A 14,628-nucleotide genomic window follows, 5' to 3' on the forward strand; every position below is an offset into this window, starting at 1 on the left:
CATTTTGAACGATTTGATCCCAGGCAGAAAGTCCAGTACCCAGTATTTGTTGTTGGAGCAACTTTTGCTTGGGGGGTGGGAGAGAAAGAGAGTGAGTGAGTGAGTGAGTGAGTGAGTGAGTGTGTGAGTGAGTGTGTAAGTGAGTGAGTGAGTGTGTGAGTGAGTGAGTGAGTGTGTGAGTGAGTGAGTGAGTGTGTGAGTGAGTGAGTGAGTGTGTGAGTGAGTGAGTGAGTGTGAGTGTGTGAGTGAGTGTGTGAGTGAGTGTGTGAGTGAGTGAGTGAGTGAGTGTGTGAGCGAGAGAGTGAGTGTGTAAGTGAGTGTGTTAGTGAGTGAGTGAGTGTGTGAGTGAGTGAGTGAGTGTGTGAGTGAGTGAGTGAGTGTGTGAGCGAGTGAGTGAGTGTGTAAGTGAGTGTGTTAGTGAGTGAGTGAGTGAGTGAGTGAGTGTGTGAGTGTGTGAGTGAGTGAGTGAGTGAGTGAGTGAGTGAGTGAGTGAGTGAGTGAGTGAGTGAGTGTGTGAGTGAGTGTGTGAGTGAGTGAGTGAGTGAGTGAGTGAGTGAGTGTGTGAGTGAGTGAGTGAGTGAGTGGTGTGAGTGAGTGAGTGAGTGAGTGAGTGTGTGAGTGAGTGAGTGAGTGTGTGAGTGAGTGAGTGTGTGAGTGTGTGAGTGAGTGAGTGAGTGTGTGAGTGAGTGAGTGTGTGAGTGAGTGAGTGAGTGTGTGAGTGAGTGAGTGTGTGAGTGAGTGAGTGAGTGAGTGTGTGAGTGAGTGAGTGTGTGAGTGAGTGTGTGAGTGTGTGAGTGAGTGAGTGAGCATGAGAGACAGAGACAGAGACAGAGAGACACAGAGAGAGATTCTTTGAAGACTCATTTTTTTCAGGTCAGCTGAGAAGGTTTTACTGTTACTAGTTCTTACAGCTGCTTCCACTTAATGTGGTAAGACTTAAGTGTTTAATGTGTTTGCCACTTGTGAGGTGCCTGAGAAAAGAAGAATGTCACATAATTAGGTTGCTTCTTAGCTGCTTACGGGTCTATCAGGGTGGAAGCAGGCTTTTCCCAATATCTCTGATTCACAGGGAAAGTCTCCAAGCCTGGACTTAGGCTGCTTTAGACAATGGGGGTGGGGTGGAGAGGGCTTGTATGTTGTTAAGGAGGAAAAATATATTTTTGAAGGATTAATTGAACATGTCAGACCTTTTCCTCTGAGGATAAATTCTTTCTGACTAGAACAGGAGACAGTTAACTTCTGAAAAGCATCAAGACTGATGATTTTGTCTATATAGCATTGACCTGGAAGCTCAGCCATTCAGACTAATAAATCAGGCAATTTATATTTAATCATTAACTAAGTCCTGAGCTGAACAGCTGTTCAAAATTAGAAATGGGTCACCCCAGCCAGGATGACATTACAGGCAATCTATAATGCATTAGAATAAAATTATAGTGATTTTTAACTGTCCAGAAATTTATTACAGGACATGTTCCAACTCTTAAACCCTTGTTACCCAGCGTCAGGAGTGATTTATGCTGCAGGGGTGGTGGAATGAAATTATTGACGCTCTCAACAGCCAATAAGTCTGTGTTTAGTGCATCTTCAAGTCCAGAGGTGTTTTAGAGAATGAGGTGGGTGCACTTCACTCTCATTTACAAAGCAAAAACACCAAGTGTGGAGGCGAGGTGAGTGGAAGTGTCTGTGGCTGAGGAAAGAAAATAATGAATTCTGAAAAGAGGACCAGAGAGTTGGGCCTTCCTGGCTTCAACAGTGTAGCTGCAATGGTGACGGAGACCTTGGGACAGCTCGAGGGAACGTCCATGTGTGTCCCGGGGAACATCCACATGTGTCCCAGGGAATGTCCACGTGTGTCCCAGGGAACGTCCACGTGTGTCCAGGGTGCTATTATGGTTCGCAGGAAGCTGACATTTTGTTTTTTTGTTTCATGTGTAAGTTATGTTTCCTGCAGCATCTTTCTTTTTTCCTGGAAGAAAGGGGAGAGTCTTTGGATTATCTTTCCTTATGCTATGAAATTGATGATTGTTTTGGCTCCTATTAATTTTCCATGTCCTTAGAATGTTATATTAATTTTTGACATGCCTTAAAAATGGAGTGAATTAGTGGACTACCCTGCAGTTCAGGCAATCCATACATATTTATTGCAGTTTCATACAAATCCAATATCAAGGGCTCTACACATTCACCCTGTAAATCGGATTGTAAATGGCCAGCCCACTAGATAGAAGGGCTTAACTGAGTTTCTAAGCATCTTGTCACGGAGGCCAGCTGAGCCCTGGTTCCCAGCATTAACGTGGCTCAGAGCTCCCTCCACCGATCTAATGATTGTACTAGAAAAATGGCCTGAATCTGGTGACTACTGGAATCATTCTTTAATTAACAGAATTCAGAATTAGTGGTTATTTAAGCCTTATGTTTTAATTAATTAACAGGAATGATTTTTGACAATTTTCTTTGTCTGATCAGCCCATAGCCAGTACATTAAGAAAAAAATATTGCTTTAAACAGTATAGTGCTAGTGCCAAAAGAAAGGGGTAAGATGGAGACTAGCCAGGTTGACAGCCAGAATTCCTGCCAGTTGGGCATGACATTACACAGCCATGGAGTTGCTAGCACTGGAGAGACTGAGGCAGGAGCATAGCCAATTGGAGGCTAGGTAGTGTTACATAGTGAAATATTCTTTTTTTTTTTTTTTTTTTAAAGAAAATCCTAACATCACTAGTTGAAGCAGCAGGCTCTCTGTTCTCCCAGAGGGACAGGGAAGCAATTGACTGACCTGTTTAGAAGGGCCCCAATCACAACTAAAGTGTTAGTGCAACTGAGAAAACAAGATGTAAGTGAGCTCGTGTCATGTGATGCTGAACTTGGCTGGAGAGAGTGGGAGAACTGAGCAGTGATGGGTTTCAGACAGGCAAAAGATTAAAGCAGGCACCCTACCCGGTTCCACACCGTTCCTCTAGAGACGGTGAAGGAGGCCACAGCCTCGAACTACGCTGTCAGGTAATTGCGTTAAGCATCTGCGAGTTGATGCTCACCCTGTAATTACATATGGGTAATTTTATCCTTCAGTCAGAGAAGATCCGATGGGGTCAGTCCATTAAGTCCTTCGAAACTCGGGAGAAGACCCTGTGTGGAGATGTGCTGCTCACGGCGGCGTTTGTCTCCTACCTCGGGCCCTTCACAAGGCAGTACCGCCGGGAGCTGCTGCACTGCAAGTGGATTCCGTTTCTTCAACAGAAGGTGAGGCCCATCATTCACTCTGTTAACCTGGGGAAAAGGTTGCAAGAAAAGTGGCCACCGGACGTGTGTCAGGTGCTTCTGTTCCTCTGTAACGGCGACTGTAACATCTTGTTCTGTTTATCTCATTTTAATGAAATCATCACTCATCTGAGCATGAAAAATACAGACTAGTGGTTAGAGGACACATTTTACAAGACAATAAATAGGAAGCAAAATCAGAGTGTTAGACTATTAAATAGCACATTTATTTAGTTCCAATAATAGCATAGATTATTAAACAGTGTTTTGTTTTCTTGCTAGTACCGATATTTATTACAGATTTCGCAAGATAGCCTTCAAATTAAAGTGCGGCATTTTGTGAAGTGACATTTTTAGAAAGCTTGCCATAAATTTGGATGCTGGATCCACAGATGACATAAAATCAAAGGGCTGAAATATTCAAAAGTCTTGCGGTTTAAGATCTCCCATGTGCCGGGCATGGTGGCTCATGCCTTTAATCGAAGTGCTCTAGAGGAAGAGGCAGACGGATCGCTGTGAGTTCAAGGCCAGCCTGGTCTACAAAGCGAGTCCAGGACAGCCAGGTCTACACAGGGAAACCCTGTCTCAAAAAACCAAAACCAAAAACACAAGATCTCCCATGTGTGGCTGGGAAAACAGAGAAGCAGGGATGTTGAATGACTCCCACCACGGAGCGGGAAGTCTGCCCACCTGACCTCCAGACCAATCTTCCTGTGACCCCAGCATTGTGACGGATGAAGCTGCCTCCCGCTTCACTTTCCCTTCCCTACCACACCAAGACATCCCCAGCCCTGCCCGTGGGGGCTTTCTCAGCAGTGCTTATCACGGCTTACGTACATGCCAGTGGAAAGTCAGCAGTTTTAACAAAGTCAGTATTTAGGGAAAGCTCCTCGCTAAAGGCACAACTCACCTCGCTGTGCAAAGTCCCGTTGTAACTGAATTACTGCACGCACCTATAAACTCAAAACTTGCGTTTATTGGAGACTTCATGCACGAGATTAACGGGTGTGATTCTCTGAGCTTCAAGGCTGGTCTTCAGATAGTATGCGGCTCTGAGTAAGCATAAACCAGTCTGGAAACTTTGCCCAGTTCTTAGGGTGTGGTGAGTTTCTACAGTGGCCATCTTCTTTGTCTTCTTTGCGGCGTCTTCTCCATAGTTGAGCCTCTTGTGTCTGTCCAGGTCATCCTGTAACTATGAGGACTGACAGGCGCCCTCCCTAGCGGTTCTCTCTGCACTCAGGGTTAGTAATAAAGAACTCTCGTTCTCCCAGAATCGTGCGGAAGTCTGCTCCTGACATTAAAGCGGCTGAGCATCGGCTTCCTGGCATAACTGCTCACTTTGGGCTTGTGCTGAGCTGTGAACTCAGGCTACCAACTCATTTTATGTTTTCTATGCTGGAAATTGGCCTTTTCTGCATTGGTTTTAAAACTGGTCTTTAATTGCTAGTCTGTCATTCGTGCTTCTAGAAAGTTCCACGTCACTTGATTTTCTATACCCCCCCCCCCGAATTTAATTCTAAACCTGGATTTAGGTGAATTCCATGAAAAATAAACTCTGAAGCAATCATAAATATTCTAGAATTGATTGACTTGTCCATATGAACATCTTAAATATGTGAGCAAAGCAAAATGACACCTTCAGTTGATGTATGCGTGCATCAGTTTCCACAGCAGGCCTATTTAGCTCTGAGCCTGAGACTCTCCCCAGGAAACCCCGTGTGGTTTTCAGTCCCCATGGCTCTGTATATCCTTTGGCGTTTTGTAAGTCATCGTGCAAACAGAGGCCGGCGCTGGCAAGCCTCTCCTCCCACTTATTTCAGGGGAAAATGCTGCTCCACACCATGAGATAAGTGAGTCCCTGCTGGAAGGGAGTCTTCTCTCTCTGCAGGACCCAGCAGAACATGCTGCATAAAAATGTAACACATATTTGTCCTTGTGGAATCAAATGTGGTCACAGCTCAGCTGCTTCCCTCCTTCCCTCCAGGTTCCTTCACAGTGAGGTGGGAAGACGGTCTCACATTGTAGCCGTGTGCAGCTGTGGTGGCGGGATGGTGACGGTGGTGGCTGGATGGTGATGGTGGTGGCTGGATGGCGATGGTGGTGGCGGGATGGTGGCAGTGGTGGCGGGATGGTGACGGTGGTGGCTGGATGGTGATGGTGGTGGCAGGATGGTGGCGGGATGGTGATGGTAGTGGCTGGATGGCGATGGTGGTGGCGGGATGGTGGCAGTGGTGGCGGGATGGTGACAGTGGTGGCGGGATGGTGACGGTGGTGGCTGGATGGTGATGGTGGTGGCGGGATGGTGGCGGGATGGTGATGGTAGTGGCTGGATGGCGATGGTGGTGGCGGGATGGTGGCAGTGGTGGCGGGATGGTGACAGTGGTGGCGGGATGGTGACAGTGGTGGCTGGATGGTGACGGTGGTGGCGGGATGGTGACGGTGGTGGTGGGATGGTGGCGGGATGGTGACAGTGGTGGCGGGATGGTGACAGTGGTGGCGGGATGGTGACAGTGGTGGTGAGACAGCAGTGGCAGGATGGTGACGGTGGTGGCGGGATGGTGACAGTGGTGGCGAGATGGTGACAGTGGTGGTGGGATGGTGGCAGGATGGTGACGGTGGTGGCGGGATGGTGACAGTGGTGGCGGGATGGTGGCAGGATAGTGACGGTGGTGGCAGTGGTGGCGGGATGGTGACAGTGGTGGCGGGATGGTGACGGTGGTGGTGAGACAGCAGTGGCAGGATGGCCATGGTGGTAGGGAACAGAAGAAGCCGTGGTAGCTTAGCAATGTTACTGTTTAAATGAACCTTTTCCCAGCCATTCCTGTATTTCTCCCCAATAAATAGGAACTCTGTGTGTCTGTGGGTATCTCCTTCCTGTCCTTGGCTTGTCAGTTTTCCTGGGGAGTGTCCTAAGCATTCTACTGGTTTGGACACAAACCAGTTATCAAGGGAGTATGATTTGTGGAAATCGTGAATCTGTAAAGCAAGCATGTAATTTATTGCTGACCTAGACATTGTTAAGGTGACCTTGGAAGCAACTCTTCTCTGAACATTGAGACTTGGTGTCCTCAAATGTCCTCAGAAATGCACTCAGTTTGTGCATATGTATTGTATTAGTGTGTATTGTTATTTAATTACATTTAATCTATATTACACCATAGATTATGTATATATGACCTAAATGCATCAGCTATGGCTTAATTAGTAGATAAACTCAGTTTGACTCAAGTTGGAATTCCAAGGAAAATTACGTCTTTACTTGACTCAATGATTATAAAGTTTGCTGATGGGTATCTTTTTAAGGACAGCCAAGATAATTGTAAAATAGAGCCATAAGAGACTCTTGTCTTTCAGGACACTAAAATATATTCTAAAAGTACAGAATTACAACAAAGCCTTTCTGTAGGGAGCACAGAATGCTGAACTAGAGTAGTATTTAAAAGCATGCAGGGATATAAACAGCTACTTGACATCTGTGCAACGTGGCGTGTACAGACACAGCTGCGTCTGTCCCTGACCACCATTTAGACTCATACTCTGCCTCTGTCTGAGTCCCTAAGAGGGGCCAGCCTCTCCTGCCCACCCCTGGGTCACCCTAGACAAGCTTTCGTCCCGATATCTGTCCATCTGCCCACACCGCTGCCCCCCGACATTTGGCTGTCGCAGCACTCAACAGAACTGACGGTGGCTCCTCACACATACGCTTTCTTCCTTTGGTTTCGAGATACCACCCTGCTCTGACACCCCTCCTGCTTCGTCGGTCAGTTCTTGTTGGACTCCACTGATGCCCCCCCTCCCCCACCCCCAACTCTTCAAGCAGTCAGCATTGATACCCAGGGCTTCCACTTCCGGCCACGCGGTTTTTCACTCACACCATATTTATCATTCAGCCAGACTTATGCTTTAAGCGCCATCTCTATGTTGCTGGCAGACGATGGCACCTGGGCTTTAGCATCTGAAAGCTGTCTCAGGTGCAGCAGTATCATCTCCTGACGCACCCTCAGGACCTCCTCCGCTCAGCCTTGCCTGTGTGCTTATTAGCAGCTCCCCGCTGTCACCTACACGTAACGCGTATACCGAGTCCACCCTGGAAACTGCACATGCTGAGAATCCGAGTGTTTTCTGCCACGTCTGGGGCTGCCGGGCTGGCCCGCGCCATCACGCTCTCTTGGACTGCTCTAAGAACCCGCAGGCACCTTCCACAAATTGACAACAATGTTGTTTGTCCCTTCCGTTGCCCCGGAGCACATCATCTAGTCTGGGCCTTCAAAAACAGAAGTCCATTTTCTCCTTAACTCCCTTAAACGATCGATCCCCCATTGCACTAAGAACAAAATCCAGATATTTTACAAAGGCTTCAGACACTTACAGGGCTGTTCATGGTTCCACTTGATCTCGCTTAGATTTTCCTTCCTCGTCTGCTCTTGTCACTCCAGCCACCTCATAAGCGTCCCAGGTGTCCAAGCCTCGGGCCTTCGTACTGCCTCCCTGCTCTGCCCGCGACTATATTCTCAGAGAACAGCCTGTGTCTCCCACCCATCAGCGCTTTGTCCGGTTAAGGTTATCCAAGAACTAGTTACGATTGCAGTCCCATCTCCCAGCATGCTCCTCTCCTTTGGCACAGCTCTTGCTTGTGTGTTTGCTTTGCAGTGCTAGGAAGCGAACCCAGAAGCATGTGAGGTGGTTAGCCGGGAGGTGGTGGGGCAGGCCTTTAATCCCAGCACTCGGGAGGCAGAGGCAGGCAGATCGCTGTGAGTTCGAGGCCAGCCTGGTCTATAAAGCGAATTCCAGGACAGCCAACCAAGGCTACACAGAGAGACCCTGTCTCGAAAGGAAGAAAGAAAAGAAAAAAGAGTTTGAATGTTAGAAGTTAAAAGGAAATGGCGATGACTTGATGCCATTCCACCATAGTAATATGGTGGTGCGATGTGTCCCTCATTAATTCTGTCATATAGGTGACATTACACAGTAGAGTGGCGATGAGTGAGTGCGACAGAACTTACAAGGGCATATGTTTTAATGCCCCCACTTTGCAGCAGCAGCAGTGGTGTGAACTTTATCTTGGCATAGGAAGCCCCCAGGGGAACAGAAATCTTTATTTATCATGACTATAGTCACCACAATGAAGCTTGCCTCAAAGTCTAGACATGGCACGAGAAGACAAGAGACACTGTGAATCCAGCAAAGTTTTCAGGCAGACAGCCTGAAGTGAAGGAGGCAAGGAGTTCAGGTGACTGCCAGATGAAAAAGTATGAGAGGCATATTTCAGGCTACCTAGATACCCAAGTTTAGCTTAAAGTAGATAAAAATTATATATATATAGTAAGGTACCTTAAAAGTTAAGTATACAATTACCGTTATGACTTTATAACTCTACTCATGGATATATACCCCCAAAGGAATGAACTCTAAGATGCTAGCGTTTGTTTGCATGCTCAGGTACCTAGAAGCATTGCTGATGTTAGCCAAGAGGTGGGAGCAACCCCGGTGAGCGGATTTGTTTCACGTGGCACAGGCGCTGGACAGAGTATGATCCAACTTAGAACAGGAAAGCTGATTTATCCTGCAGCAAGCATAAGGCTTGCAGACATGATTCTGACTGAAACAAGGCAGGGAGAAGAGTGAATGCTACATGCATCCAATTGTACAAGGTGTAGGGAAGTCAGATTCATAATCGCACACACAGACGTATAGGTGTGGGGTGGAGGGACTAGGACTGAATAGAAGTGAGCTTCAGTTGAGGAGGATAAGGAAGCTCTGTAGATAGAGGTGGGCGAGGCCCATGGCATCCTGAACACTTATTGCTACTGTGTTGTATATATTTAAGAAGACAATGTTTATACTGTGCATCACTTGCCACAGTGAAAAAGAAAACCCATAGTAGGGTGCCAGCCAGCAGAGATGTCCTAAGGCTGTTAATGTGTATGGAAGAGAGGAGATAAGATCAGAGGACTGGATTTGAAATTTCAAACTTGAGTGGTGAAGTAGCTCCATGTATCCTAAGATCAAGAGCAGTGAGCATGGTGATGTCACGTATGAATAGGTATGTGTAGAGAAAGCCAGGGAGGAGGGTGCGTGTGATCTTCCTGTCCCCGTGTGCCTCCCCAGGATGCTAATGTGCGCAGAGAGTTAATAGCAAAACTTGGAAAGCCTAAAGGACCAGAGGGAAGTAATCAGTAGGTTACTGATTACTGATTACTGAGGCTGCACAGCTGGACCCTGTCGGCCTCAGAGCTACTGTCGCAGCTAAGCATGGAGGGGTGGTACTCAGGGTGAGCAGCAGGAAAGAACAGCCACCCCCTTTTCAGCGAGGGGACAACTCAGACTATGAAAACCATTAGATGAAGTTAGTTCCTGGGCTACGCTTCTCTGGCCCCCACACATAGTGGATAAAGCCACATAGGAGAAAACTGTTTAAATACATTAGTGGAGCAGGGCTGGAGAGATGGCTCAGAGGTTAAGAGCACTGTCTGTTCTTCCAAGGGTCCTGTGCTCAATCCCCAGCAACCACGTGGTGGCTCACAACCACCTATAAGGAGATCTGCTGCCCTCTTCTGGCCTGCAGGTGTACAAGCAGGCAGGGTGCTATATGAGTAATAATAAATCTTTTTTTTTTTTAATGTATTAATGGCAGAACTAAAGAGGGGGAGTCTGTTGAGAGATTTGACTAAAATCCCATTTGACTGTAATATCCTGGATTTGAGAACGGCTGGCCTAAGAGGAAAACAGGTTTGGGCTAGAACAAGAGGACAGAAATGTAGGAAGAGCTATTAGAAAAAAATGTGGAACTGGAAATAGGTTTGGAGGCCCAGGATGAGACAAGGCTTTATCCCCGGAAGGCAAGCCTCTTGCTCATTTCAGTGAAGTGCCAGGGTCTCACAAACCACACAGACGCGATTAATCCACTCCAGAAAGGGAAGCAAAGTGGGCGCAGTTAATAATCTAGACCATGAACCCACAGCTGACGGGATTCTGAAAGGTCTGTGTTCAACCAGTTTGGCAGTGCAAGCTGTGTTTGGTTTGGAGCTGAGCGGTGTGCAGCGAATCCACATGTTTTCCCTTGACTTCGTTTTCTCTCGGCGTTAGGCTCATTTTCTTGTCTGTCACAGCCAGCCTTTGTCCTCGGCCATGCTGCCGGCTGATCCCACTCGACTTTGATTTCACAGGTTTCTGTCCCAATAGCCGAAGGCCTGGACTTGATTGCCATGTTGACAGACGACGCTACAGTTGCCACCTGGAATAACGAAGGGCTGCCCAGTGACAGGATGTCAACTGAAAATGCCACCATCCTAACACACTGCGAGCGCTGGCCTCTGATGATAGACCCTCAACAGCAGGGAGTTAAGTGGATCAAGAATAAATATGGGCCTGACCTGAAAGTCACACACTTAGGCCAGAAAGGGTATGTGGGTGTCACCTGCTCCGAAGGGGGTCTGACTGGATAAAGCCTTGGCCTTTCTGCCACTTTACAGCATTACAGTTTGGTCCCACTTGTCGATTTTTCGTACTTCTTATAAAGCATGTTTGTTGAAAGACGTGCATGTTAGGCAGTGTCCAATTAGTTGAAGGGGAAATTAAAAAAAACATTTTAATCTGTGGTTGAAAATGCATTAATTTCCTAGGCTAAGAGTGGGAATGTGAGAGTTGGGTATAGGACACATAAGAATTACACCTATAGGCTAACGATGATTACAGCCGTAGTCCTGAATGTATTCTTGGCCCAGGGAGGATGCTAACGTAGCCACAGGTTCCCACCTGGGGGGCCCAGTCTCCTCACTTAGTTCTGTGATCATTTTTGAAAGCTGAGTCGATGTCATGTCAGCGTGCCTGTTGCCATGAGTTCTCAGCAGCAGGAAGCTGTGAGTCCTTCATTCAGTGTGGAGCACGTCCTTCGGACCTACTGATGTTGCCTGGAGCCCTCTCTGCTGTTCTACACATAGTGAGCTCAGGAGTTTCTGCAGACGTGAGACACGGACCCTGCTAATCTGGAAAACCACTAGGTTAGGGAGGGATACTTTTTGGAGACAGGCATGAAATAAGATGACAGTTGACTACTTTATGGGACTTAAAGGTATAAAAACTACAGGCTGCAGAGATGGCTCAGTCAGTAGAGTGTTTGCCCAGAACACATGGGGATGTGAGTTCAGTCTCCAGCACCCAGGGATAGCTAGGTACGGACTGTCATCCCAGCACCGGGGAGCCAGACCTGTGCGCATCTCCAGGGCTGCTGGCCCTGTCACAAACAACAAGCAGATAGCTACTGAGAAGCAGTCCTGAAAGCTGGCCTCTGTCCTGGGTACGCACGCTCAGGCTTAACAACTAAAATCTGTGTAGAACCACAACCATTTACTTTCATTTGCTTTTTTTTTTTTAAGATTTATTTATTTATGTGCTTTATATACATGAGTGCTCTATCGGCATGTACATCTGCAGGCCAGAAGAGGGCATCAGATGCCAGTATAGATGGTTGTGAGCCACCATGTGGCGCTGGGAATTGAACTCAGGACCTCTGGAAGAGTAGCCAGTGCTCTTAGCCTCTGAGCCATCTCTCTAGCCTTGATTTTATTTATTCTAAATAAGCATATGGAGTATATTTAAATTTATAATACTTAGATCCTTTGTAGTTATTTCAAACACTGATTATTACTAGAAGCAATTAATTTATATTTGACTACAAAATTTCTCTCAAAATGTGACCCCTAATTTCTGATATAATCCTATACATATGGAGGGAGACCAAGCACACTCTTTTTTTAAAGTTTCCTTTATACGCTGCTATAAAATTTCCTTTAAGTTTGTTTAAAATAGCTACATAAAATACAATTTAATCATATAATTTTGAACATTACCTGTGCTTCTTCACACTATCTTACTTGTGATTTTTACTCTGACTTCACTTTAAGGTTTTTAAATGCCATTGAGGCAGCCCTGGCCTTTGGTGATGTCATCCTAATCGAAAACCTTAAGGAAACAGTGGATCCAGTCCTTGGTCCTCTGCTTGGCAGGAACACCACTAAGAAAGGAAAGTAAGTATTATGTGTTGTTGTTGTTGTTGTTGTTGTTGTTGTTGTTAAGCTATGTCTTGTGCCAAATGAGTTTGCAGCTATTTCTGGTCCTTGGCCTCATAGGCAGACACTACCCGCTGGTGTCTACCTGGTGACATCTCTGAACCCCAGTCCATGACTCCTGTACCCAACGGCAAACCCAGATAACCCAGATTCACTCTTCATTCTGCTTGGCAAATGTCCCCTTGTGTATTCATCACCCAATCAAAGACTGAAACAGTCCCCGGTGCTCAGAGAAAGCAGCTTCCCCCTCCAGCTTCAGCAGTTTGCAGAACACTCTATGCCAGCTTGTATTTACTTAATTTCCTCAAAACAGATTTTAAATGGTCAATTTTTTAGTCAGCGTCTAGTAATAGCATCTAAAAAACATAGGTTCACTGTGTCAACTCTTTCCTAATATATTAATATATACATATTATACATACGTGTGTGCGTCACACACACACACACACACACACACACACACACACACACACACACTCAGAAGAGTTTACCTTGAAATCCTTGAAGCCGTCCTCATGCCCCCGGTGGTAGGTTACCAGCAAAGGAGACTGTCCTCTCTGCCTCACTCCCAGTGGTTTCACTCCTCTTGGGACATTACATGCTCCAGAACTTTCTTCCAGGGCACCAGAGCCAATTCCAGTGAGTCTCCGTGCCACATTCTTAAGCCAGTCAGAAACAGGAGTTATGTCTTTAATCGGGCCTGGTTGGGGCAGGAGGCTAGGCTGCTTTAGTCCCCAGGTCATCCTCGACAGGGACATGGCAAGCTGGAAGTGGTCACTCTTGTCTGCAATGCCACACAGCCTATTATTAGGTAGGAGAAGCCACAGAAGTTCAAAGGCCAGCTAGCCTGGGATTCGAAGTAAAATAAATAAAGAATAGCAATGTGCCTGCCTCCAACAAAGTGGGAGCAAGGACAGACGCCTGCCTCTGACCTACACACCAGGCACCATGAGAGTTATGGGCCAATTCCCTATTCACATACACACATACACACACACACACACACACGCACGCACGCACGCACGCACACGCGCACACGCGCACACATGCAGATACACACATAAATTGTTGCTAAACTTACTTCATTGAATAACTTTTTCTTTTCATTTGCACTTGTTTTTCTTCAGTGGGGTATAATTTTAAAACTTCTTTTAAATTTATTTATTCTTCTTTACCTCCCACTCCATCTCTGAGGTACCTGTCTCCTCCTCTGTTGCTGAATCTCTCCTGAAAGTGGAAGCGGGCAGACTTAAGGGTGACTAGCTGCTGGTCTCCAGTCAGTTTCTATGGCATTTATTATGCAGCTTCCCAAGTAAATCAATTTAGAGTGACTGACAACTTATAATTGTTTAATAAACCAAAATTTATCCAGACATGCACTTAGAAAAATCTAATAAGCCACCTGACAAACTGTAACTCCTAATACAAATATAATTGCAGCTTTTGTGATGCGTTAAAAGTACAGTGTAAAATCTCGGATGTCGCTGCAGCGAAATCCTTGTTATTAAGACTCTGACTCTATTATGAAGACCTAAAATTGTTGTCAGTAAAATATGTATTCTCTGAGCTTTACCATTAACTTGCAACAGCACAATTTATGTATAAAAAAGTTGGTGGCTCTCCATCACATATGAATTTGGAAAACTTGAAATTGCTTCACACTGACAAACTTAAGATATAACTTCTCCTCAAGGCGAGAGGATTCCAGAAGACACTTAAGGAGATCGTTCCGTTTCCTCACAATGTCAGCCCAGAACAGCTTATTCCAAAGAAGTATCTGGGCCAGCAGGATGGCTCAGCAGGGAAAGGCGCCTGTCACCAAGCCCGAGAACCCAAGTCCCATTCCTAGGACCCACCTGGTGCAAATGGCCCGATCCTTTCCACACATGCACCTGGGCGCTCTGGCTTGGATGCCCACGCACGCTACGTAATAGACGGTAACTAAAGCACAGTTTAAAACCTAAGTAATATTTACTGAGCACATATCTTTCATGATGCCTTATATCATTGTAAGCCAAGAAAAATTTAACGTGCTCCACAGAGGCATAACAGAGGGACAGTGGAGGGCTAGCTGGCTTAGCATTTAACAGTGCTTGCTGCTCTTCCAGAGAGACCCGAGTTTGGCCTGCAGCACCCACATCGGGCAGCTCACAACCACCTGAACTCCAGTTCCAGGGGATCTGACGCCCTCTTCTGGCCTCCTCCAGCACCCATGCACATGTGACATACAAGTAACACGAAAAATAAATGTTAAAAATGCATGTAACGGATTACATTTACCGTACGGAGTTGTTGCTTT

The 14,628-nt window shown here is 46.4% G+C and overlaps 1 protein-coding gene across 4 annotated transcripts in view; it reads left to right on the top strand.

Annotated features, from left to right (window-relative positions):
• DNAH11 (dynein axonemal heavy chain 11) overlaps nucleotides 1-14,628 on the top strand; it is a 296,286-nt gene that overhangs the window by 215,324 nt on the left and 66,334 nt on the right. For all 4 annotated transcript variants that reach the window (XM_084791554.1, XM_084791555.1, XM_084791557.1 and 1 more), the window contains 3 exons: nucleotides 3,077-3,243; nucleotides 10,428-10,663; nucleotides 12,165-12,287. In XM_084791554.1, coding sequence (XP_084647680.1) covers nucleotides 3,077-3,243; nucleotides 10,428-10,663; nucleotides 12,165-12,287 — 526 coding nt within the window. The remainder of the gene's footprint in view (nucleotides 1-3,076; nucleotides 3,244-10,427; nucleotides 10,664-12,164; nucleotides 12,288-14,628) is intronic.

Source organism: Acomys minous (assembly GCF_964271855.1).
Source record: "Acomys minous genome assembly, chromosome: 8".
NCBI lineage: Eukaryota > Metazoa > Chordata > Mammalia > Rodentia > Muridae > Acomys > Acomys minous.